This window comes from Schistocerca cancellata, chromosome 4 (genome assembly GCF_023864275.1).
Source record: "Schistocerca cancellata isolate TAMUIC-IGC-003103 chromosome 4, iqSchCanc2.1, whole genome shotgun sequence".
In the NCBI taxonomy this organism is placed as follows: domain Eukaryota; kingdom Metazoa; phylum Arthropoda; class Insecta; order Orthoptera; family Acrididae; genus Schistocerca; species Schistocerca cancellata.
This window is the reverse complement of record NC_064629.1, coordinates 367,534,153-367,562,114: the sequence shown is the minus strand read 5'-3', so window position 1 is coordinate 367,562,114 and position 27,962 is coordinate 367,534,153. Positions and strand designations below refer to the sequence as shown.

General features: G+C 43.1%; 1 protein-coding gene across 1 annotated transcript in view; it reads right to left on the bottom strand.

Annotated features, from left to right (window-relative positions):
* The window catches only part of LOC126183357 (importin-9), a 148,799-nt gene that overhangs the window by 68,239 nt on the left and 52,598 nt on the right, over window positions 1–27,962 (bottom strand). Inside the window, exons 6-8 of the mRNA XM_049925268.1 lie at window positions 26,090–26,248; window positions 25,756–25,907; window positions 13,471–13,569 (exon numbers count right to left, since the gene is read on the bottom strand). Of these exons, the coding sequence (XP_049781225.1) occupies window positions 13,471–13,569; window positions 25,756–25,907; window positions 26,090–26,248 (410 nt within the window). The remainder of the gene's footprint in view (window positions 1–13,470; window positions 13,570–25,755; window positions 25,908–26,089; window positions 26,249–27,962) is intronic.

Below are 27,962 nucleotides of genomic sequence, written 5' to 3'. Positions count from 1 at the left end.
TTGCTGAGAAACCTTCCATTTTTAATGGCATTTTTGCAGTGAAGTTTCATATATCATGGAGAGGGACTGATAATATACACTAATTGTAAACTTTCTATTTCCAACATTGGAAACAGTTATGAGGCCTATTCCACAGCCCAAAACAACCCAAGGTGATTTTCACTGTTATGTTTATTTCTTTTACTGTACATCCAGTTGTTTTCTTCAGATGCCTTACACAGAAGGAGTCAAAGTGAAACAACTTTATTGTTAATTTGCACAACTTTTTTCAGTAGGTTATTTATGCATTAAGGTCTTGTTGAAAGTGAATTTCCAGTGTAATTTCAAACTTGCTCTACTAAGTTGCTGTAATTCCAATTACTGTTCAATTTCACATTTGGTATGCAAATAATTTTGCATGTTACTTTTATACTACTTCTCTTCTAGCTATAATTTATTTCCTTTAAATTGTCATTGCCAAATGCCTTTCCTTTCTTCATATCCTGACTGGATATATGCAATTCATCAGAATTTATTTTCAGAATTTTGGTTTTTAACTAGATGTTTCTTATGTATCTCGAGCTACAGACACTTCACTTCACAAAATCTTCGGACATGTGTAATTTTCCGACTTATCATAAAATAAATTAACTGAAAAAGCGTCATCAACCCAACAAGTTTCGTTTCTCAATTTCCCTCCAAGAATAGTTTAATTTGGCATATTTTGCTTTGTTTCTGTAATTTTTTCTGCAAACCTCTTACCTGATCCATGATAGTTGTCTTTTCCACACAAGATTTCTCTCTTGCCTTCTGCATACTCAAAACAACTGTGTGTTCACATAAAAAACCTTTGTTAAATAACAAATGATACAAAAGAACCAAAGATGCTGAACTTTGTTTAGTACAGTATACCCTTTCTTCTAAAAGTAATTCATGATCTACATTTCTTATTTCCTGTCTGAGGAGTTCTTTTGCAAGTTGGCATCTGTTTTTAATCTACACCTAATGAATCTATGGTTAGTACATTCTCTTTACTTTAACTGACCTACTTGAAATGACTAACTGAGGTACTGGGTATTAAATAAATGGAGATAATGCAGTTTTCAGTCCAAAGATTGGTTTGATGCTGCTCTCTACGTTACTCTATCCTTTGCAAGCCTCCATCTCTAACTACTTCAACCTACATCTTTCTGAATCTTCTCACTGTATTATTCTACTTGTCTCCCTCTATTATTTTTAACCCCCCCCCCCCCCACACACAAACTTCTCTCCAGTAATAAATTGGTGATCCCTTGGTATCTCAGAGTGTATACAACCAACGAATCCCTTCTTCTGATCAAGTTGTACCACAAATTTCTTTGCTCCTATTTCTATTCAGTACCTCATTAACTATGTGATCTACCTCCCTAATCTTTAGCATTCTTCTGTAGCACCATACTTCGAAAGCTTCTATTCTCTTCTAGTCTTAAACTGTTCATCGCTAATGTTTCACTTCCACACACACACACACACACACACACACACACACACACACACACACACACACACACCAAAAAAAGTTTTGCATCATCCCAGTTCCTATAACTTAGGAAGACAGATGTTGACTGTGGATATTTTATTACAGACACACTCCCTTTGCCTGTTCAGAGATGTCACTAAATCCATATAAAGATGTAAACAACCATGCATGAGCAGCGACAGAGGGAAGGGGTCCGACAGCTGTTCCGTTCCAGTCATTCCACCACGCAGGAGGTACATGGCTCGTGTTGTCTGTAGTTCAACCATGCCTAGACAGTCAGTAACGCAGTTCGATCGCACACACTTTGTTACTTTGTGCCAGGAAGAGCTCTGAACAAGGGAAGTGTCCAGGCATCTGAGCGAAAAAAAGCGATGGTGTACGGACGTGGAGGAGATATAGAGAGAGACAGGAACTGTGGATGATATGCCTCACTCAGGCCACCCAAGGGCTACTACTGCAGTGGATGACCGCTACCTACAGATTATGGCTCAGAGGAACACTGACAGCAATGCCGCCATGTTGAATAATGCTTTTTGTGCAGCCACAGGATGTTGTGTTATGACTCAAACTGTGCGCAATAGGCTGCATGATGGCGGGCGAAGTTCACTCCCGACGTCCATGACGAAGCCCACCTTTGCAACCACGACACCATGCAGCGCGGTACAGATGGGCCCAACAACATGCCGAATGGACCGCTCAGGATTGGCAACACGATCTCTTCACCAATGAGTGAGTGTTGCATATGCCTTCAACCAGACAATCATCGGAGACATGTTTGGAGGGAACCTGGTCAGGCTGAACACCTTAAAGACACTGTCCAATGAGTGCAGGAAGGTGGAGGTTCCCTACTGTTTTGGGGTGGCACTATATGGGGCTGATGTACGCCACTGGTGGTCATTAAAGGCACTGTAACAGCTGTATGATACGTGAATGCCATCCTCCGACCAATAGTGCAACCATATTGGCAGCATAATGGCGAAGCATTGGTCTTCATGGATGACAATTCACACCCCCATCGTGCACATCTTGTGAATGACTTCCTTCAGGAAGTCACATCGCTCGACTAGAGTGGCCCGCATGTTCTACCCTATCAAGCATGCCTGGCATAGATTGAACAGGGCTGTTCATGGACGACGTGACCCAGCAGCCACTGAGGGATCTACACCAAATAGCCACTGAGGAGTGGAACAATTTGGTTGGTTGGGTGGTTGGTTGGTTGGTTGGTTGGTTTGTTTGTTTTTGTTAGTTTGGTCCCTTCTGCCCTCTTTTAAACAAAGAGGTCATCGGTCCCTTGTTCCTAACAAAACAATGCCACAAGTGTGAGAATAAAACGGACGAAACATATAACAAAACGGAAAGAAAGGAAAAGCCACAGGAACGAAGGGAAGGCAACGAACACTAAAAGGAACATAAGGGGACAAGAAAACAACAGACACTAGAAACAAAAGAGTAAAGCATGAAATCCGATTACAGTGGCTGGCCAATCATGAGAATAAAAAGGGAAAGCTAGCCACTCTGCAACACATTAAAACCTCCACCCTAAAAGCACTAGGGTGGAGGACACAGTGACAAAGCACATGCACTAAAACCTACATAGAAATATAAAACCCACTCTCACAGATAAAACGTAAAACTAAAGCTGCTGTGGAGGCATATTTGCCCAACACCGAAGGCAGGGTGCTGAGAAAGTTAAAAGTCTACCACAGAGCGGCTAAAACTGGGCAGCCCAGCAAGAGGTGGACGACTGATTTCGGATCCACAGCGACACTGAGGTAGGTCCTCGCAACGGAGTAGGTTACCATGCATTGGCCACGTATGGCCAACGTGGCGCCAGCAGAGGACAACTGATTCCCTGCGAGGGGCCTACATGGAAGACTTCCACACATTCATAGCCTCCTCAGTGACACGCAGTATGTTGTGCGTGCTGTTACGCCATTCTGTCTCCCAAAGCCGGAAAACCTTGGGGTGTAAGACAGAATGCAGGTCAACTTCGGAGATGCCTATCTCCAGAAATGGTTTCCACGTCACCTGTTCGCCAGCCTGTTGGCAAGTTTGCTGCCGAGGATTCCAACGTGTCCTGGGGTCCACACAAACACCAAGGAGCGGCGGGACTGTTCCAGGGCATAGATGGACTCCTGAATGGAGTCTACCACAGGGTGGTGAGGGTAGCACTGGTCGATAGTTCATAGGCTGCTCAGTCAGTACACAGGAGAAATGACTTCCCAGGGCATAAGCTGATGTACTCATGAGCACGAGATATGGCCATCAGTTCTGCAGTGGAAACACTACAGTCAACTGGCAAGGAGTACTACTCAATATGTCCTCCATTAACATATGCGAAGCCTATGCGACTATCAGCCATTGAGCCATGAGTGTAAACCACTTCAGAGCCCCGGAACACTTCAACACTCAAGAAGAAGCGACAGCGGAGAGCTGCAGGGTTAATGGAGTCCTTAGGGCCACACGAAAGGTCCAGGCAAAGCTGCGGACAAGGCGTACACCATGGAGGCATATGTGAACGGACCACAAGTAGAGGTAGTAAAGGGAAGGACTCCAGATTGGAGAGGAGGGACCGCACGCGAACCGCAATCGTTAGCCCCGACGCAGAGATGGATTGCAGCGGGCCGGAAAAGGAGACAGTAATTCGGATGCTCAGGGGAACTATGACTGACTGTGTGCTGTGTAACTGGCGAGCAGTTGACCAAGTCTGATCTGCAGTGGAGGGACACCAGCCTCCACCAGTACACTGGTCACCAGACTCGCCTAAAAGCTCCTGTCGCTAATCAGACCCTACAATGGTGCACAGGGTCAAGTAAATGCTATGCTGAAGGCGATGCCGAACCATAAACCACACTCCCATAGTCAATTCGGGATTGGATAAGGGCTCTGTAGAGCTGCAGCAGCGGACAGCGATCTGCTCCCCAACTGGTGTTGCTCAGGCAATGGAGGGCATTGAGGTGCTGCCAGCACTTCTGTTTAAGCTGACAAAGATGAGGGAGCCAAGTCAATGGAGCGTCTAAAACCAGCCCTAGGAATTTGTGTGTCTCCACTACAGTGAGTGGATCATCATTAACGTGAAGCGCGGGTTCTGGATGAATGGTACGACACTGACAGAAGTGCACAACACACAACTTTGTGGCTGAAAACTGGAAGCCGTGAGCTAGAGCCCCGGACTGCACCTTGTGGATGGCTCCCTGGAGGCGACGCTCAGCAACAGCAGCACTGGAGCAGCAGCACAAAATGCAGAAGTTGTCTGCATGCAGAGAAGGTGGGACAGACGTCCCTACAGCTGCTGCTAGACTGTTAATGGCCACTAAAAATAGTGAGACACTCAATACAGAGCAATGTGGGACTCCATTCTCCTGGATATGGCTGGAACTATGGGAGTCACCAACTTGGACATGGAAAATACAGTGACAGGAAGTTTTGGATAAAAATTTGGAGTGGTTCCCGGAGACCCCACTCACACAATGTGGCAAGCATGTGATGTCGCCAAGTTGTGTCGTATGCTTTAAGTAAGTCAAAAAAGACGGCAATGAGGAGTTGTCATCTGGAAAAGGCTGTTCAGATGGCAGACACTATAGACAAGTTTGTTTGTGGTAGAGCGACCTTGGCAGAAGCCGCCCTGACATGGAGCCAGCAAGCTGTATGACTCCATGACCCAACCCAACAGCCGAAATACCATACGTTCCAGCAGCTTATAAGGAATGTTGGTGAGGCTGATGGGCCAACAGGTATCCACATCAAGTGGGTTTTTACCGGGTTTGAGCACCGGGAAGATGGTGCTCTCCTGCCACTGCGATGGGAAGATGCAATCGTGCCAGATTTGGTTGAAGATGAGATGATGTCACTTGTAGTCAGATGAGAGATGTTTAAATCATCTGGTTGTGGATGCGATCATGCCCAGGAGCTCCCACTCAGTAAATGGGGTGTTATAGGGTTCACTGTGGCATGTAGTGAATGAGAGGACTTTCCTTTCCATCCACTATTGGAGGGTGAGAAAGGCTGTGGGGTAGTTCTCCGACACAGAGGCTCTAGCATAGCGCTCAGCAATCGCGTTTGCATCTGTACATAGCTCGTCGTTTATGGTAACACGGGGGACAGCTGTTGGGGCCTGGTACCCGAAAAGACATTTGGTTCTTGCCCAGACTTTGGACGGTGACGTGTTGCACCCAATGGTGGAGACATATCTCTCTTAAAACTCTTTTTTCCTTTGTTTGATAAGGTAGCAAACATGGGCACGGAGCCATTTAAAGGCTATGTGGCGCTCCAGGCAAAAGTGGCACTTATATCGCTTTAGAGCTCGCTGACGCTTCTTAATTGCTTCAGCAACTTCCAGCTACCACCAAGAGACTGCCTTATGCCTCGGGCACCCTAAAGAGCGAAGGATCGCCTTTCCTGCTGCAGAAACAATTGTAGTCACCTGCTCAACCATCACATCGATGTTACCGTGTGGGGGAGATTTAACAGTGACAGCAGAGGCCAAAATTTCCCAATCCGACTTGTTTAAAGCCCATATGGGAAGGTGTCCATGGGCCTAATGCCGCGGCAGTGACCGGAAGATGGGAAAGCTGTCACTACCACACAGGTCGTCACGTGCTCTCCAGTAGATAGATGAGAGAAGTCCTGGGCTGCAAATTGATAAATCAAAGACTGAGTAACTACCATGGGCCACACTGAAATGTGTGGCGGCCCCAGTATTTAAGAAGCAGAGTTCGAACTGAGACAGTAAATTTTCCACATCTCTGCATCGGCCAGTAACCACAGTGCCACCCTACAATGTGTTATGAGCGTTACCATCTCCCAGAAGTAGGAAAAGTTTAGGAAGTTGATCGATCAGTGCAGCTTATTCACTCAGAGGCACTGTACCATCTGGAGGAATAAATGCATTGCAGATAGTTATTTCCTGCATCGTCCGTATTCCGACAGTCACAGCTTCAAGAGGGGTTTGAAGGGGCACATGTTCACTACAGACAGAGTTTCGGTCATAAACACAAACTCCACCTGACACTTAAGAGTCGCTATGGATCCTGTAATATCCCTTATAACCGCATAGGGCAGGTGTCCGCATTGCTGGGAACCTCGTTTCCTGGAGGGCGATGCAGATAGCAGGTGTAAAGCTTAGCCAGGTGGTGGAAGAAACTGCCGCAATTCCACTGGAGGATGACATCTTAGACTGTCAAGGCATGAAACATTCAATGAGGCAATTTACACCTCAGAGTCAACTGCTGCCACCAACTTATTGCCTGAGCAGTCTATATGCATTGTGTCTGAGGGTCTGGCGGGATCTAGGTCGTCAGCGGACACCAAAATCTTGACCCCATCCTCAGGCGCAGAGCTTGTTGCTAGCAGTGGTGTGGGTGCCACTGCAATTTCCCTTGTCTTAGGTGTTTTCTTTTTGGATTTCTCTCGCGGCTCCTTGTGTTTCCCTGGCTGAGAGGACTTCACTGGCTCAGTTTCTGGGACTGAGGATGAGCGTGAAGCTCTCCGACCAGCTGCTTTTGAGCTCTTCAGCCATCTTTTCCACTGGCAGAAACCTGGGAAGAGAGTGACCCAAGGGAACCCTTCCTAGCGAGAGAATCCGAAAACGACCTACACTTCTCCAGCTTAGAAGTGGGGATGAACGTTCCTGATGGTTGGGGTGGGGCTTGCTCCTGAAGTAGGTGGTTGGGAGCAACAGCGAGGGAAATGCCCCCTACCACCAAGTGGGCAAGTGTAGTATTCCAGCTCTCTGAGGTGACCTGGGTTGGCAGAGCTGATGGTGCCAGAACTGTTGTAGCGACAGCGGAAGACGATGTCATACACGCAGGATGCAGGCATTCAAATTTTCTCTCAGCCTAAGTGCAGGTCAGTCGGTCCAGGGTCTTTTACTCCATGATTTTCCTTTCTTTCTGGAGAATCCTGCAGTCAGGCGAGCAAGGCAAATGATGCTCTCCACAGCTGACACAGATGGGAGATGGGGCACACGGAGTATTAGGATGTGATGGGCACCTGCTATCTCGGCATGTGATGCTGGAAGTACAGTGGGAAGACATACGACCGAACTTCCAGTACTTAAAGCACCACATCGGGGAGGGCTATAGGGCTTTAGATCACAGCGTTAGACCATCATCTTGATGGACAAGCCCTCCAACTCCTCTAACTTGTCCTCTGAATGCTCAGTTAAAAACTGATGCTTCATTGTTATGAAAGTTTACCAATCAGCTCTCTAACATACCGAGGTGAATAAGATCCGCTGCCATCCTTAGCCTGATGTTTCTCCCATGGTGGGGCCACAGATGGGAACGATTTGGGGTCTTACTTCTGTGCGTTGAATTGAGTTCATGATTGCTTAGAGACTGCTGGTGTTTTATCACCAGCAAGAGATGGACTATGCTTCATCGCGTGTCATCCACTCTGATGCCACCCACTCCGACCAGGGGCCTTCCCCACAAGTGCCACCCAGCCGCAGCAAAGACCACCTGGCAGGATGGCCATTGCTGAGAGTCCCAATGCCCCCGGTGGATGGGCATCTACCCCTTGGCATATATGGGGAGTTAACGGCGCAGGCATCAGCAGAGCTGATCCCTGTGTGGTCAGGGGGCTACAATCAACAGGGTACAAGGAGGCCCCACCACAACAGACTGTCTACCGTGCTGGATATCAGGTGCAAAGAAATCCAGGGTCACCATCGACACAGAAAACAACACTGCATAGGGCATGGTGGGAAACTCACACAGGAAGGGGCCTCGCCCAAGTGATGGAGAATGGGCAGGACTGCAACGCTACGACGAGAAAGTGGGCTACAGATCTCAATGCACGATGGACACGATGCACCATGTAAAGCACCCTTCCCCAATTGGCTCGCTCTTCGGGAAAATTTTGAAGAAAGGAGGTCAAACCCTACAGGGGACCATCACAAAGGCCAAAACATGTGAAACTCCTTTTAGTTGCCTCGTACGACAGGCAGGAATATCTCTGGCCTATTCTAACCCCCAGACCCACAAAGGGGTGGAACAATCTGAACCCATTGTGCCTCTAAGTTGTGGATAGTATGCCATGACGATGGCATGCACAATGCAAGAGGACGTGCTACTGGTTATTAGAGGTACTAGTGTGTACATCAATTTGAGCCACCAGCTCTGAAGGTCTCACTGTATGGTGGTACAACATGCAATGTGTGGTTTTCATGAGCAATTAAAAGGGCAGAAATGATGTTTATGTTGATCTCTATTCCAATTTTCTGTACAGATTCCGGAACTCTCAGAACCGAGGTGACAAAACTTTTTAATAATGTTAACAAATTTCTCAGTTTCTGAAATGTTTTTCTTGCCATAGTCAATCTACGTTTTGTATCTTCTACTTCGGTCATCAGTTATTTTCCTGCCCAAATAGAAAACTCATCTACTACTTTAAGTGTCAATTCCTTATTTAACTCCCTCAGTGTGTCACTTGACTTAATTTGACTACATTCAATTATCCTGATTTTGCTTTCGTTGATATCTTCTATCTTCTTTTCAAGACACTGTGCATCCCATTCAACTGCTCTTTCAAGTCCTTAGCTATCTGACAATTACAATGTCATTACAAAACTTAAGTTTTTATCTCTTTTTCCCTGCACTTAAATTCCTACCCCAAAATTTTCTTTGATTTCCCTTTACTGCTTGCTCGATGTACACACTGAATAAAATCAGGAATAGACTACAAGCCTGTCTCCGTTCTCAACCACTATTATTCTTTCATGCCCCTCAACTGTGGTAGCTGCTGTCTGATTTCTGTGTAAGTTGTACATAGACTTACTTACTTTGTATTTTACCCCTGCTACCCTCTGAATTTTGAACAGTATTCCAGTCAATATTGTCAAAGTTTTCTGTAAGTCTACAAATGCTATTAATGTAGGTTTGCCTTTCCTTAACCTATCTTCTATGAGAAGTCTAAGTATTGTGTCTCACGTTCCTACATTTCTCTGGAATCCAAACTGTTCTTTCCCGTAGACTACCATTTTTTCCGTTGTTCTGTAAAGAATTTGAGTTAACATTTCACCACAACCGTGACTTATTGAACTGATAGTTCAGCAATATTCTCACCTGTCAGTACCTGCTTTCATTGAGATTGGAATTATATTCTCCTTGAAGTCTGAGGGTATTCCACCTGCCTCATACATCTTCCAAGAGTTTTGTCAAGGCTGACTCTCCGAACATTGTCAACAGTTCTGAAGGAATATTGTCTACTCCCGGGGACTCGTTTCCACTTATTGCGAGAATAGTTTGACAGAACTCTGAATTACCTATCTTATCTCCCATCTCATCTTTATCAATATCATTCATTTCTGTGATACTGCCATCTAGTATGTCTCCCTTGAGTATACCCTCTATATACTCCTTCAGGTTTTCCTTCTTTCCTTAGGACTGGATTTGCATCTGAACACACTATATTCATATAGGTGGTTATTTTTTCTCCAATTGCAAATGTACGCGTGTTTGCCATTCTGGAAGGAGGCCTTTTGGCTGAAAGTTTAAATGTAAAGTAGTCTTTTCATTACACATTTTTGTGACTCAAAGAGTCCCCTCTGTGGTGAGTAGTGATTTCTCCTTTTTGTAATATTGTTATTCTAGCCAGAACTTTCTACTGTTTGATTTTATTTGGAAAATTATGTGAAGGTCAGTGCTGTGATGAAACAAAGAAAGTTGCTGATTCCATGCACAAGTACAAGCTGCAAGTGAAGATTAGTTTCCAAAGGCAATTCTTCAGACACAAAATGTGATATACTGAAACACAAAGGTCCAAATTTTAAGAAGGTAAGAGGTTTGTGATCAGAGATTTTATGAAAGGAATCTGATTTTAAATGATAATGTAAGTTAAGTACGAATCTACAGATTTTGCTTTTAGGCCTTAACACCACATGGAGTTACTGGTGGCTATAATCATTTAAAGAAACTTACCTAAATGTAGTTACAAAAGAACAAGGAAACTTTGTGATACTAATTTTAATTACCATGGAAACTAACAACTTGCCGAACTATACAGTCAGCAATCAAATTTTCTCTCTCTATAAATAACATGAATGATTATCATGTAATGTTGACATATGAGATGTGTTCAAAAAGAAACCGAACTTTTGCTATATCAGCTTTATTGCTTATTGTACAACTTTTTAAGCACTGTCCCCTTCAAAATAGTCCCTCTACTGTCAATACACCATTCTCATTGTCGCTTCATTTTGGAACATCTCCTGGAACACATTTTGTGGGATGGCACGCAGGTTTCTCATTGTGTTGTCCTGTATCTCCTCTATGGTTTGGAAACTGTCCTTTTGACGCGCTTTTCAGTTTGAGAAACAGGAAAAGTCTGTTGGGGGCTAGGTCAGGAAAATACAGTGAACGGGGCACAACAGGAATGTGGTTTTTGCTAGATAGCTGCAGACAAGGAGTGACGCGTGAGCTGGTGCATTGTCATGATACAACATCCAACTCTGGGTTTCCCATAATTCAGGCCTCTTCCTGCAGAGCATTCCTCATGTGCACAAGGATTCGCTGGTAGACTTACTTCCTGGTTTACCATTTGACCATGTGGCACACATTCAAGATGAATAATACCTTTGTAGTAAAAAACACAACCATCACCACCTTTATCTTTGACCAAATAATGCGTGATTTTTCGGACGAGGTGGCCCTTTGTCCACCCACTGCAACGACTGCATCTTCGTTTCAGCATCATAGTCTTACACCCATGTCTCATCACCTGTTATGTTCTTAATAAAGTTTTCATTGTCATTAACAGCAGAAACCAGTTCCTCACACATTTCAACATGGGTCTGTTTCTGATCTTCAGTCAACAAACGTGGTACAAATTTTGCACTGACGTGACATCAAGTTTTTCACTCAAAATTTGATGGCATGGTCCTATGCTGATGTCCACCACCTGAGCAACTTCCCAAACAGTTAAATGACTATTCCTGTGAATTGCAGCATGAAAGCTATCCAGATGGTCATCCTCTGTTGAATTTGAAGGACGTCCAGACTTTGAATCGTCACAGACTGACATTCTGCATTGTTGAAAACTTTTAAGCCATTCGTAGCATTGCATGTGTCTCTCACAGTCTTCTCCATATGCTTGGCTAAGCATTAGAGATGTCTCTTGTGAAAAGTCCTTCATTGCACTAATCTGACAAGCAGGCTGCACATGTGCTTACTTCAGCAGCCGAGGTTCACTTGTCCGAGCGACACGAGGCAAATGGCAGTTTGCTTTCTAAACCTGCCGCTAGGTGCGCTCAGCAGCCACAGTACACTCTTTTGGTTGGCGCGCTGTTTCTTTTGTGCAGCTATGGCCAGAAGGTAGAAGTTAAGGGACTGATGGACAAATTGGGTAGTAGGCACTGGCACTTCTTAAGCAGACAGTTCTTGAGGCAGGTTTATGACACTGCTCACAGGTGAGGAAGCAAGACCTGGTGGGCACTATAAACAAGTGTGGAGACTTGAGTAATCAGACAACACAGGGCACTGACATGCTATGAAAACCCCCATACACTTCAGTTACAACAGCTCCTAGCAACCTGTATGCGGGGCTGAAACGGGCTGGAACAGGAACACTGCACTTCTCCCCTACTTAGGGACTGCATCATAGACATAGGAGGAGTATGGATAAGGGACCCCAAAGGCTCAAGGCAAGCAGTCGTGTAGCCATTCTGCCTGGAACCAGAGAGAATGACTTAAGTTGCAGGTCAACCATGATGACTACCTGGAGATGGATTTCGGCAGTCAACTGGCCCATTGAATCAACCATCAAGTTCCACACTACAGACATGTCACAGCCGTGGTGAGGTGGGTCCAAAACTCTGCACTGCATGGATGCGTGAGCGGCCAGCCTTCACACTCTGGGTGAGATCGTGTGATGGACTGCAAGATGCCATCCACAAGGGCAGATGCATGACTCAAATGCCGTGTGTGGTTTACTGGAGCTGCTGAGGCCCAACTACAATGACTGCTTCTGGCTGTTATCCTTCGGCACTCTACATGGAGATCACAAGCTGTGCTTGAGAGAACAGCCAGCTGTGCTCAAGAGGACAGGTGCAGAGCTTCCAACTGTGCCGACACATGCTGCTGGCCACACTGCCTGGGTGAGGACAGAAGTCGTTATGTCACGGGAACAGAGTGGCTTTCCTTTTTTTCCTCTACACAGCTGACACATAGTAGCTAACAAGGTAATTCCCTAGTATAAAGTGTAATATATACCAATAACACAATGGAATTCTTATATGTTCTAAACTTATACATGTAATCTGTTATAAAAAATAGATACTACTTCAAATAAAAATAAATGCCACATTTTGAAGTCTACTTTTAACACTATCACCACAAATCTCTTAACTAACATGTCAGGTTTAATATTTACTGTTATTGTTGCCCAAACAATGTGAGAAAATTCAATGTTGACTGAATCTGTTTCATTTTTTACAACAGACTGGTGAGAAATTCATTAATTTAAATACAGGGTTATTCATCGGTACCTGTGGGGCTTCAGAAATCGACACTGCACAAAAATCACAAAACTTACAGATAGTAAATGGTTGTAGTCTCTGTCCAAGTTTTTAATCATTACAGGTGCTTAATGTGGGCACCATTTGACACCTAAATGGTTTATACGAGGCAGAAAACCTTGGGTGTGAAACTCTGAAGTTGCTGCTGCACAGGCAGGAATTATGACAGCAGCCCATTTTGGAAATCTGTTCACTCAGTTGCCAGTCTGCAAATGTGAATTCATTTGATGCATCAATATGAAGCAGATGATTTGTCTACATGTTCTGACATGCCTACACCCTAATGGTTCACTTTAATTACACCATGGTGTGTCTCATGACTAAACTTGGAAAGATATTCTATCCATTGATAAGAGTATTTTTTGTATGTGTCAGTTTTCGAGCAGTTGTCTCCTGAAACCCAGAGGTACTTGTGAAGTACTAATACTTTTGCACAACATTGAAACACCAAACTCACCCGTAGCAGATCCTTAGCTAATATCCGCACAGAGAATGTATAAGTGTGCTCATCCTCTTCATCGATATATCGCTCTGGCTTTTCAGTCCATCTCTTTGCCTGAATAAAGGGAAACATAAAACATCATATTTTCAAGCTTTTTTAGTAATTGATCTGGGTGTTCCATTGCTCCATAAGTGTGAGCTAGTCATTTTGATGTAGAACAAGTCAATACATATCACTACAGATACATATACAATGTGAAGATAGAACAGCGCAGTAGTAGAAATAGACATTATGAAAAATAGCACATTCCTAATGATTTTTCTTTTATCTTGTATTAAAATATAAGCAGATATTGAAAAAATTAAAGACCACCACCTCATATCCCTCATGTCAATGCTGCCCCTAATCTTAATTCTAATTCACTTCCATATGAAGTTTGTTTTACTGTGTCTTGTTAGTGAAACATTTCAGGGAAAAAAATGGTTTGGGAGTTATCTGTCTAGCATGGAAATGGACCATGGGGCAGTTTCAGTACAAAAATAGAACATTGTAAGGTGTTTACAATCCTGCATTAAAAAAATTACGCTTCTTTTACCCATTGTTTCAGGTTTTTGGTTCTTAAAATGGACTATTTTTTCCTTTATTTCTTCTAACATGTTTTGAATATCCTGTTTTGACTAAGTTCGCAACAGATACTCAGATGTGTAACACCTTTCAAAAGTGTTATAGTCCACATGCCTTCTATTGTTCACGAGTTGTCTTTTGCATTCTGTATTTGAATGAAAATAGGGAGAAAAAATGTTTCTGAAGAGGTAAACTAGCAAGTTATCAGGTTAACGAAGGCAAAGGAAACAGATTCCTATGAGATTAGGCGCATATGAAATAGGAGTTCATCAAACGATAAAATGTTATAATGAGTCTGCAACCTGTTCAGAGCAAGCTACACAAGATGGACAACATTTAGGCAGGATTGTAATTTACTTCAAATTTAACATCACGGTAGAAATGCCAGTGCCATATTGGCAGAATTTAAAGCATCCTTTAGTGGCATTACAATCACAACTCTCCCTGTTAATAACAGGTTAAATCAAGCTGGTCTAAAATCCCATGCAGTACACAAGCCATTACAGAGTGATTGTCACAAGAAAAGGTTTCAGATTTTGTAAAGAGATTAGGATGTACTGCAGATTTATGGGAATAAGCTGTGTTTTCTAATGAATGCCACTTAACTTTCCTCCTTGACACTAAGTTCTTATCAGAAGGACAATGGCAAATTTCTTCCTCCTTATGTTGCTCCAGCTGTGCAGCAAGGTGGTGAAGCTTTCACAATCTGGGGGTGTATAAATACCTGAAGGGCCAGGATATTGTAGGGTAGTAGATGACTGAATGAACAGTGTCAGATATTGTGAAGTCTTTAAGAAGGTTATGGTGCCATCTGCTGGGAGTCTGCTAAGTGAAAGCCTTTTTTAAAAAAGGCATTAAGATGCTGAGCTGCTTCCAAGGCCACCACACAGCTCTGACCTCACCATGGACTACCATATTGCCACACACTAAACCAAAAACTTAAATGATTTGAAATTGGCAGTCCATACACTGTGGAATCAAGTTTCTACGTAAAAGAGCAGGAAACTCATTTGGTCTATGCCAGACAGGGTTAGGGCTTGCTACAGGGCCTGTAAAGTACTAGAAACAACATAACACTTCTCAATGTATGATAAGTGTGTGTGTGTGTGTGTGTGTGTGTGTGTGGGGGGGGGGGGGGGGGGGGCGGGGGTTAACATTTTCAACATCCATTTTTTATAGTTCCTATTTAAGAACATTAGTATTCTGTCAGAAGTTTCCAATAACCATTTGTATAAAAAATCATTACATAAGAGACACAAAAACCTTTATCTTTCTTGATCTGAAGATTTGTTATGAGCTATTTACTCAGAAGGAAGATTAAACACTGTCCTGCAGATGGTGACATTAGAAACAGATATGAAACAAAGGTGATTTAGCAAATACCAACATTCAATTTTAAGTTATTTAGAGAATCAGAAAACTGAAATCTATATGGCTTGTTGGGACTTGGAGCCTGATCTTCCCAAATGAGAATCAACAGCTGCAAGTGTGCCACATCTGATGTGTTTGGAACATGTTGGTTGCATAAAGCTGTTAACTGTAAGGTTGGATTGACCACCACTGTAGCTCCCTAGCCATGGTTCTATTTGAATTAGTATGTCCTTTTCCTCCATTCCCTGAACTACACTCCTGGAAATTGAAATAAGAACACCGTGAATTCATTGTCCCAGGAAGGGGAAACTTTATTGACACATTCCTGGGGTCAGATACATCACATGATCACACTGACAGAACCACAGGCACATAGACACAGGCAACAGAGCATGCACAATGTCGGCACTAGTACAGTGTATATCCACCTTTCGCAGCAATGCAGGCTGCTATTCTCCCATGGAGACGATCGTAGAGATGCTGGATGTAGTCCTGTGGAACGGCTTGCCATGCCATTTCCACCTGGCGCCTCAGTTGGACCAGCGTTCGTGCTGGACGTGCAGACCGCGTGAGACGACGCTTCATCCAGTCCCAAACATGCTCAATGGGGGACAGATCCGGAGATCTTGCTGGCCAGGGTAGTTGACTTACACCTTCTAGAGCACGTTGGGTGGCACGGGATACAAGCAGACGTGCATTGTCCTGTTGGAACAGCAAGTTCCCTTGCCGGTCTAGGAATGGTAGAACGATGGGTTCGATGACGGTTTGGATGTACCGTGCACTATTCAGTGTCCCCTCGACGATCACCAGTGGTGTACGGCCAGTGTAGGAGATCGCTCCCCACACCATGATGCCGGGTGTTGGCCCTGTGTGCCTCGGTCGTATGCAGTCCTGATTGTGGCGCTCACCTGCACGGCGCCAAACACGCATACGACCATCATTGGCACCAAGGCAGAAGCGACTCTCATCGCTGAAGACGACACGTCTCCATTCGTCCCTCCATTCACGCCTGTCGCGACACCACTGGAGGCAGGCTGCACGATGTTGGGGCGTGAGCGGAAGACGGCCTAACGGTGTGCGGGACCATAGCCCAGCTTCATGGAGACGGTTGCGAATGGTCCTCGCCGATACCCCAGGAGCAACAGTGTCCCTAATTTGCTGGGAAGTGGCGGTGCGGTCCCCTACGGCACTGCGTAGGATCCTACGGTCTTGGCGTGCATCCGTGCGTCGCTGCGGTCCGGTCCGGTCCCAGGTCGACGGGCACGTGCACCTTCCGCCGACCACTGGCGACAACATCGATGTACTGTGGAGACCTCACGCCCCACGTGTTGAGCAATTCGGCGGTACGCCCACCCGGCCTCCCGCATGCCCACTATATGCCCTCGCTCAAAGTCCGTCAACTGCACATACGGTTCACGTCCACACTGTCGCGGCAAACTGGCTGACACTGACGGCGGCGTTGCACAAATGCTGCGCAGCTAGCGCCATTCGACGGCCAACACCGCAGTTCCTGGTGTGTCCGCTGTGCCGTGCGTGTGATCATTGCTTGTACAGCCCTCTCGCAGTGTCCGGAGCAAGTATGGTGGGTCTGACACACCGGTGTCAATGTGTTCTTTTTTCCATTTCCAGGAGTGTAGTTGATCTAGTTACAGAGGAACTAAAGTTTAACGTGACACCAATCCATGGTGCAACTTCGCATTTTTCACATATACAGATTATTGCCATAGGCAGAAAGAGTGATAAGATGTGGAAAAAATTCAAGGTTCGAATTTGGGTTTATTATCTGGTACTTTTATACTTTTATAAGTTGGTTCACTTCTAAAAGTCTTATCCAGCACACATTTTAGTCTACTGGTTGTCCTGAATTATAGTAGCAGATGTACAGGAAATGGATATTTTAGGTTCTATGGTATATATTTCATAAGCTGTGTGAAACTGCTAAAAATTAAACATTTCTTTAAAGTACAGAGTGCCCATAACTGAACACTGTGGAAAAAGAACATATTGTTCAAGATTACATCAAATTTGAGATGCATATTATTGACACAGATGGGAAACGTCATGGAGGTGAAGAGAGAGAGAGAGAGAGAGAGAGAGAGAGAGAGAGAGAGAGAGGGGGGGGGGTGGGATGGGCAGGGTGCTGTGAAAGTTAAAAATCTGCCACAGAGCGGCTAAAAGTGGGCAGTCCAGCAAGAGGTGGACGACTGTCATTTGGGAGCCACCGCGACACTGAGGTGGGTCCTCACGATGGAGTAGGTATCCATGCGTTAGCCACGTACAGCCACCTCTGAGCCCGGATCCAGCAGAGGACAACTGATTACCTGCGAGAGGCCCGCATGGAAGACTTCCACACATTCATAGTCACCTTAATGACACACAGTTTGTTATGCGTGCTGTTATGCCATTCCGTCTCCCAAAGCCGGAAAACCCTGGGGTGTAAGACAGAATGCAGGTCAGCTTCGGAGATGCCTATCTCCGGAAGCTGTTTCTGCATCACCTGTTTGGCCAGCCTGCCGGCAAAGTTCGTTGCCGGGGATTCCTACATGTCCTGGGGCCCCACACAAACACCACGGAGTGGCAGGACTGTTCCAGGGCATAGATGGACTCCTGAATGGACGCTACCAGAGGGTGGCAAGGGTAGCACTGATCGATAGCTTGTAGGCTACTCAGTGAGTCAGTACACAGGAGAAATGACTCACCAGGGCATGGGTGGATGTACTCAAGAGCACGAGATATAGCCACTAGCTCTGCAGTGAAAACACTGCTGCCAACTGGCAAGGAGTGCTGCTCAATATGTCCTCCATGAACATATGCGAAGCCTACGTAACCATCAGCCATTGAGCCGTCAGTGTAAATCACTTCAAAGCCCCGGAACATGTCAAGAATCGAGAGGAAGTGACAGCAGAAAGCAGCAGGGCTAACTGAGTGCTTAGGGCCATGAAAACAGTACAGAAAAAGCTGTGGCTGAGGCGTATGAATGGGCCACAAGCAAAGGTGGTAATTTGTTAATTTTTTTGTTCCATAACATTTCCCTCTGCATCAATAATGTGCTGCTCAAATTTGATATTATTCAATGTAGTGGTTCTCTTTGTACAGTGTTTTAAATTGAACTTTAATTATGGACACCATTTAAGTTCACAGCCGGAAAGTAGTTTCTGGTGAACTTTCAATTTGGAATTTAAGAAGCCCATCAATAACCTAATAAACAGTACAATGAGAATTTTGGTACAGTTTACTTAGTGTACATATTACAGGTATCTGGCACTACTTGGTACTTCTCTGGTTTATTAGGTCCATTTCAATTATGCTTGGTTTTTCTTTGAGTTACTCAGCATGGCACAAAATTTTCTTTAACAGTGCAATGTGATACCATTTTGTCCAGCATTTTTTTATTAGCCACAACTTTATTCTGTTCATGGTGGCAGTGATTTATCCCTAGCTCCTTGCTTGCAGTATAAAGGAGGTTCAAATGTCTTGTGGCTGTTGCCATGGGACATTCAAAAATAGGCAGCTAGCAACCTATTAAAATAAATGGTCATCAGTTCTACTTTGGAGACAAGGATGAGAATTCTCAATTTTTATTATGCATTTGCACAATGCCTGGGCACTGTGAATTTGCTACAGAACAACTTTACAATACCATGCAGAAAGGCTTTAAAGATTTTTTTGCACTGAAAGAGCAAAAAAATTACAATGATTAGCAGACAATTTGCACGAGATTCATTAATTTGTACATCCTTCGTGCTAAATTTGCATACTATGAAGTAGTTGGTATGAATAGTAAATTTTCTAACGTTGCACAGGTTATTACACTGCTGCTTTCAACAGTTTTTGATGGATCTGACTGAAGACTATGGAGACATTCCATGATGATGATGGAGCACTGAACAGCATTGTCATCAGCACCCTGTGAGGTGTCAGCAAACCCACTGTGGGGAGAAGGATACAGGGGAAGGAACGATGCCTTCCGCTGCAGTTGGAGTTACTTTAGGGATGAGCCCTGACAATTCAATTCACAGAGGTTCAAAACTCTGTGTTACACTGGTGTCTGAGGACGATGGGTAAATCTCCAACCAAACTGAGGGCTGCTCTGGTGTCAGTATATATGAAACACACATAGCTAGAACATACTAGACAATCTGGTACACTACAAACTTCACAGTGGTTTATTTCCTACTGTAGGAGGAAACCGCAGGCAACGTCCTACTGGAAGTCTGGTATGCAGCACTCCCTTTCATCGATGTGGTTAGCATTAAGCCCACTATGTCTGCATTGTCTGACTGCAGTATTTTTGTTAGCCAGTTCAATCATATGGTTTCCCACTTCCACATGATTCTGTCAGGCAATGAGTTGACAATGAGGCAGCACAAACTACAACAATGATCCTAAACACTTCTTTGAGAGTTGTCAACTATATCATTTCTGTGTATCCCGAAGTGTCCTGGTACCCAGCAAAAGACCACCTCCTTGCCTCACTGCTGGATGCACTGATACATGTCCCAGATGATCTGAATCATCTGTCTACTGGGTAGATTTCTGCTTTTAGTCCACAGAGTCAAATCTGACAAACACTGTATTGTCAAAAACCAATCAGGGAACACAGCTGAACAACCAATTGTAGCTGGGAGCCACCCATGCATATAATGATTAAACTGTTTTAAATACTTAAAACTGAAGAAACATTTATAAAAATGTAACCTGCGGTGAATATTTTTGTGCTTTGTCAACCTTAATATCACTCTGGACTTTTGATAACACCATGGCAGAAGTTTGTTCCATACCTGGCTGCATATTCGGAGGTCTGATACATCCAGACCCATAAGACAATCTGTAGCACATATCAGAAATGGCTTTGTCATATGCAACCAAATGGTGAATAGACAAAGTTTGAGTGAATTGCCACACTAAATGCCAATGGCAGACAGTGTAAATATTTTCAGCACCTGTCAAGGAGGCACTACCAAATTTGTAGTGGTGGTACACCATCCTCTGCACACAGCCTTGAACTGGGGTGGTTTGACAGGTTCCAGTTGATATCTTAATGTCCTCATGGTAGGTGATGTATAACATCTTTAAGTAGGACACACATGCTGATTCACAAACCACATTGCTGTAATGTAACTGCATAAACCCTACAAAACCACAAGAGACAGGACATGCCAACTCCCCACTTTTTGTTCACAGGTCTTTCAGGTGTGGTAGTCAGGTTAATTTTATGTCCAACAGACTGCCCACAACACACACACTGCCCTTAAAATTTAAAATATTGTCCCCCACTGTGAGCTCTGGTTGATTAAAACATCGACGTGTATGGTTAAAATTGACTCCAGTAGTCTCTCCGGTGAGAACTTAAAAACCAGTTTTATTCGTCAAATTTCCAGCCTCCTGATGGTCAACTGTAGTTGCCTCAATCATAAGATCGAAGGAAAAGTAGAATATTGCAAAGTTGTCCATAAACAAAGAACAGTGTTCCTGGCTGCAAAGATGTTGCCAGTGAGAGCTTCTCAAGCAGTGTCACACTGAGTATACTGTCTTGGGGTGGCACCATTCTTCTGAGCAATCAGACAGACAATGAATCAACAAAAGAGCAAAAAACGCGTTTCCCCTATGTAGGACTCAATGAGAAGTGGCAGACCTCCATGTAGTAACCAATCGAGAAGCTGGAACAGAACGTTTTTATCCCCAAGTGGCGTCCTTTTTTCAAGGACAAAAACACACTGACTAAATGGTTCCATCATAAGGAAGACTCCTGTACAGCTATCTCCAGTAGAACTAGAGTGTCAATGGTAAAACAGTAATCCCTGAAATCACACAGAGCAGCACTGATTATCTTGGAATTCGAGGAGCCAGAAGAGGCGGCAGTTATCATGCACTCTACAGTCTTAACCATACCGCTAGTAAGAGCTACACTCCAGTAACAGTTGGTATGATCCTTGCCTGGATTCCGTAAGGGAACTAATACTACCTCCTAAGTGATGGGATACTGGCCTTCGAACCACATCTGATTGACACAATATAGAAGCTGACCTTTGGTTCGAGAGCACAGACTATGTAGCATGGCATTCTAAATCTGATCTGGTCCTTGAGCAATGTGTCTGATTGCAGAAAGATCTGATACCAATTCCTACAAAGATGATTGTGAATCTTATTACATAAGAAGCAGGGCCTTCCCAGCTAGTTCTGGTGAATGCCTGGAACTAAGGTGTTTGTCAAAATGGTGCAGTGATGTTGAAAGTGTGCAGCTAAAACTTGAGACGTGTGTCAAGCCAAGTCCACCAAAGTTGCAAGGGGAGGTGTACTGCCTTGGCTGAAATCATCCTTGTTTCCTAAACTTGTTTAGTGGAAGCCGACTGATTAACGGTAGTTATGAATTCCTTCCCTTTATTACTCACCATACATTTGCTCTTGCAGTTCTGAGGACACTAATATTTTCTGCTTTTGGATGGTGTTTGAATTTCCACACAGCTGCACACCTAGCTTGGGTCAACGAGTGGTATTCTTCATTCCACCAACAGCAGGTCATCGTCTGAGGTGGTTGCTAGACTGGGGAACGCACTTTGTGGATCACAGGTAGTACATTCCACTATCTTAGTGTGTTCTACTGTCCCCTGGGCACTTCCCTGTTTGAAGACAACCTTCTTGCTGCTTTGCATCTAACTTGCCATTTGAAGCATCCACCTTTCAGTTCCCTGTCAATTATTCAGCAAGTGCATCCACACTAGAAACTGGAATACAAATCTATGGCCACTTCCCACTAAACAAACTGCAAAAGAATAGGAGAGCAGAATCAAAAGTCAATTGCTGAAGATGACCCTGCAGCTATAGAAAAATGTGTCATCTGACTAGAGTTCAAAGGCTTAATACCTTCTAGTCACTCAATGATTCAACCCACGGTGCATGTGGTAGTCTAGCCCCACAGCACACTGTGTGCACTGAAGTTGCCCATTATGAAGAATGGGCAAGAATTGCCTGGAAAAGCTCTGTTGGTGCATTTCATCCAGCAGATTGTGGGGTGGAGGGTATGAAGATCATACTGAATCTAGCAGTTGCGAGGACTTTAAACTGCAACTGCTTGTATGTCTGTGGAAAGAGGAACTGTACAGGAGTGATATCTGTAATCCTTTAGCATAGCCACCCCACCCATTGCCCTGTATCTGGTAAGATCATCCTTTCTGTGGGGGTGATAGCCCCTTAACATAAATGTGTCTGACCTTACAATTCATCTTTTAACATATGCAGAACAGTCTATTCAGGGCCAAGAGCTGTAATTTTTTCCAAATGTGATCAGAAACCATTTAATTTCCACTGCAGTAAAGTAGTCCCTGTGGGAGTCACTGATCAGTGACAGTTGCCCTAGCCTTCTACCTCGGCAATTGTGATTTACCCACTGTGTCAGCAATAACAGACAGGGCCTAGCCTAGTTCTCTGGATATCAATACTCTTAACATTAAAATCACCACTGGCAAGAGGGTGGCCACAGCCTAGATGGTTTAACTGCAACTTTCTTCAGTTTCTAACAGCTTTTTGTTTGGCATTTTTCCTCACCTTTGGAGGTACTGGTTGCACAGGTAGAGAGGATGGGTTACTGGACCTCTGATGGTGTGTGTTGGCATATGAATGAGGTCTGACTTCCTTTGCTAACTACCAAATGGTCTGAGCTGTGCACCTTTTCCCCACCACACAGGTACATTGCCAAGTCCATCCATTCATGCTCTGCTCCTAGGTCTGGATGTGTGTGTGGAGGCATCACTTTTGGTGACTGGCTTCTTAAGGACTAACACCAAAGAAATAGCCTCACCATGCGGAATGTGAAATTTCAGTTCCCGAGTCTTTTTCCCATTATAAACTCTGTGCTTCCTGCTCTACACTGGGTAATAAACAGAGCAGTTTATACATTTTAGAGGGAGTGTGGAATAGACACCTGATACTTAATGCCTGCAAGTACCATTACATGCCATAGTGGTATGACCAAATCTTTGACATTTAAAGCATTGCATTTGATTTGGGACAAATGGTCGAACTTTATGACAGATACAGCCTACAAGAACATGTTTGGGTAATTCAAGTGTTGAAGGTCAAAATGACATTTGCAGTTCTTTTCTATGCACTATTTACTTTCCTCAAAGTTTTGCACTTCCATGACACCCATGTTTTCCATTCTTCACACAATTATTCAGGGTGTATTTCGATTATATTGGAGCAAGTAAATTATTAAACCTATGCTGAAATTAAAGATGTTAGGCATTTTGGTTACTACAGAGTAATCATGTAATTCTTGGATCAGAGAAGTTTTGCCACTTACATGGCTCTCAACTACCAATGTTCCATTACACAGTTGTTTAATACTTTTTAAGGATCCAGTACTACCCTCCAACCTATTTTGGCCATATACAGGGTAGATGTTTCCAAAGACTCCCTCTTCTCTTGACAACTGACAGTATTATGGCAGACTGGTGCCAAATTACTATAATTTTGAAACTTCTCAGGCAGACTGACTATCTGAGCTCTGTTGGGTGGATGTAGATACTACCAGAGTGTGTACTAGAGATTGTTTTACCTCAACAGCCACCCACTCCATCACATAGCACACGTTTAGACTGAGGTGCTTTTTAGATACGTACCTTCCTCGTGGTCTAGGCAGTGAAGCCAACAGCCCCATTATCAGAAGAACAGAACGTTCCACTGTTGAACCTAATGATAGTCCCTGAAGTATACCCAGAGCTTATGGTAGAAGAGGTCTGGCAGCACTGGCAAGCCCCCAGCTCTGCAAACCAGAGTTCGCAATGCCTAGGGGAGGGGAAGTTGTTTTTGATCCGAGTTCTACACCATTTGCTGTTTCATTTTGCTACTGTCCCTTTGCATTTGTAAATTTAACTGATTGATCTGCAATGTAATTTTTATTTACAAAACATTCTATGTTAAAGCTATCCACGAGTTCTAAAAAGCTACCCTCTAGAAAGGCTTCTGCCTTTCCATAATGAGGCTGCACACGTGATATTAACCTTTCCATCAGCATGTGTGTGAAAGTTTTTTTTTCCTTTCTGAATACAAACCTTCATACAACATGACTACATGGCAACCTAAATGACAAAAGGCAAAACCGACTGTGCCTACCTGTGGGCCACCAGTACATGGCAGGTATAAATTTTGTCTTCAGCAACCCAAAAACTGTTACCCTGCTTTCACATTTTGCAAGTGTCTCTGAAAAAACGTAAAATGCAGGGAAATTGTAGCATATGGGCTATAATCCTTTAAGGAGTAAAAGTTACGTACATGATCCTCCTTGCATTTTTGTGGTTTATTTGTAATATAAGTATGCAACACACAATAAAATATTGTCAGGAACTTGGTTCTTATCCTATAATGGTTGCCTAAATTTGGTACGATCTTCAGCCGCTTACACTGAACAATTTGGTGTGCACAATATTGTTGGAGTAATGCTTTGTTTTTTATTTTTGTAAGCATATTCTCTAATACCAACAGTCATAAACTATATATTATTACTTTTCATAGTGAGTTTTACAGAGTTTCAGATTTTCTACTGTAGTATAATATGAAACCATGCCAGATGTACACTGCTCGAAGTTCCCTGCCTTGCCATCTAATGTGGCATGTTCGCAGTTTCCCCTCTTTCCACTTTCACACCTTCGTGTGGTTGCGGGGGCAGTGTGCAGTTAGGAGGGAGAGTGCTTCCCACATGTGCAGTTTAAAGCTCCAACTGGTTTCTACAATTTTCAATTTCTACTGAAAATTTAACTTTCTCATTTTACTGCTCATAATCACACAATTTTACAGTATAGAATTAAACACTTCTTTAAACAAGTGAAAATCGGCACTTTGTTAACATTTTCTCAACCAACAACTTAATGAAACTCATTCAGAAAGCAAAGGAAGAACTTCAAACACTCAAAACATGTTAGGAATTTAGTTATTGGTGGGTTTCTGTTTCTAATTTTATTCTTATTCCTCGAAAACAAATTTTTTCTTAAACCGGCATATGTTAAAACGAGATTTTCATAATATTGTTCTTATGTTAATGTCATTGGGAACAACAGAAATATCCATTAAAATGGATTCATTAACACGCATTTTTATTGTATTCACCACTGAAGCTGTAGCAAATATGAAGTCTGAACAAACAATATTACCTCCAAACCACTAAAATAAAAGTGGTTTCACACACCACATCTAAATCCAATTTATCTGTAGTTTATTTAAGCTTTTTGATTATTTTTATTTACAGGATTATACAACTTATAAAATGGAAACATATTGCACTGTTACAAATATTACAGCTATTCTTACCTGCTCATCAGTTATTTGTGTAAAGAGTATTAAATAGTAAATTAAATCTGCAAGAGCTGCCTTTACAGTGTCAGTGAACATCGAAATATCAGTGAGCATATCAATTAGCTCAAATGTGGAAAATATAACTGCATCAAATCCTATGCATTCTCCTGCAATTACAAAATTTATTATATTTAAATAATTAAATCAAATAATGATCAAAGCATTAACCAATACCACCACCAGCATTTTATATTACATTATCTTCAAAATGTCTTATTTATGAAACGGTAACTTATCAGATCTCTTACATTAAGTTAACTATGCTGAATAGCATATAGAAGTCACAAACCATCAGAGTCAACTGGTTCTTCCTTGAAATCCGAACAGGTGACGTAATCGCTTTTATACACATCAGCAGCCTGAATGAGTGTCTGCCATATGGGAGGAAGAATCTGTGGCATACAAGGAGCCATCTGCTTAGGCAGATGCTGCACAAGGAAGGTAATTGCTGGAAAGAAAGTTTTGCTTATAAAACCCTGAACCCATTTATTTCAAATTAATATTCATAGGAATTAAATTTAACAGACATACATACACCATTTCACACAAGTTGATGAGAAATGCACCTGATGTAGAACTATACTTCAAGAACCTCTATGACGACGACGATTATTATGATTTGGTTTGGTGGCACTCAACTGCGCGGTTATCAGCGCCCGTACAAATTCCCAGCCTTTGCTCAGCCCAATCTCACCACTTTCATGAATGAGGATGAAATGATGAGGACAACACAAACACCCAGTCATCTCGAAGCAGGTGAAAATCCCTGGCCCCGTCGGGAATTGAACCCGGGACCCCTTGCTCGGAAAGCGAGAACACGACCGCGAAGAACCTTGAAAACTTATACTTTTAAGACTTTTAGAGGGGAGTGAGCATGTAATATTTTGAATATGAATCTATGTTCAGAAACTTAGTTTCTGTTCTACGACTGTTTCAATTCAGATGTTTAACTCTTCCACTTCTGCTTGCGGAATTGTGTTAGACATGTCACAATACAAATATTAGGTAACAATTCAAAACGGAACTTAACAAAACATCTGTTCTCACATTTGTTTGTATTTACACTTAAACATTACGTGTTTACATTATTCCAAAACAAGGAACCAGCATACTGTACATACAGAACAGTACTGATGCTTTACAACCACAGCTTCATGTAGTTACCTCCAACATTGTTACAGACATTGTACCTGTGAAGCATATTCTGGAACACACACTCCACCCCATCTGGTCTCTCTTCAATTTCTAGTGTAGTGGCCAGAACTCATACCAGCAGATCTTCCTGTCTGCTATAGGAATCTTAAATTTTCCATAGGACGACATGACTGATGTATACGTCTTCCTGTCTATTCTACCGCATATCAGAACAAACAAACTACTCTGACTTTTTTCTGCCTCTGCAGATGTGGACACATTACACATCTGAATTGAAACTGTTGTAGAATGGAAACAAATTTCCAGACATTGGTTCCGATTCAAAGTATTATGTACTCATTCCTTTCCACAAGTCCTAGAAGTTTTGTAATTCGAATTTCTGAACACCCTGTACGAATGTATGAAGTCACAGGAAAGAAAAGAAACATGTACAAAATCTTACAAATAGCATCCCCACATTCACTTCAGTGAATCATCATGAACCTATTATAAATTGAACAAGATTTAAAATTATTGGACTGGGTATCCTGTGTAATCCAAGTTATGTTTTCTGAAACTGGAGTGGAGTATTTTAATGGTGCCAAAAAACAACTGACAAAGGTTCATTATTTAACTTTTAGAGAAGACATGCACAAACGTCTCTTCTCAAAGTTAAATAATGAACTTTTGTCAGTTGTTTTTTGACCATTACAATACTTCACTACGTGTGTGTGTGTGTGTGTGTGTGTGTGTGTGTGTGTAACTTTAAAGACTAAGTCCCACCCCACATCTACCAGTCTTACAAATTTAGAAGGGAGGAATGTCATGATTAACAGTACCTTCATGGTATTCCCTTTGTTTGCCTATTTGCAAAGCAGATGTTTTCAGACACAGGTGGCAAAAATAAAACTAGCGTACTTTGCTTCTCATTCCACAATGTCATACAGCATCATTTTATGGGGTAACTCTCCAAGCTTAAGGTTCTAGAACCTAAAAACATTAAGTGCAAACTATTTATGGTCTGAACC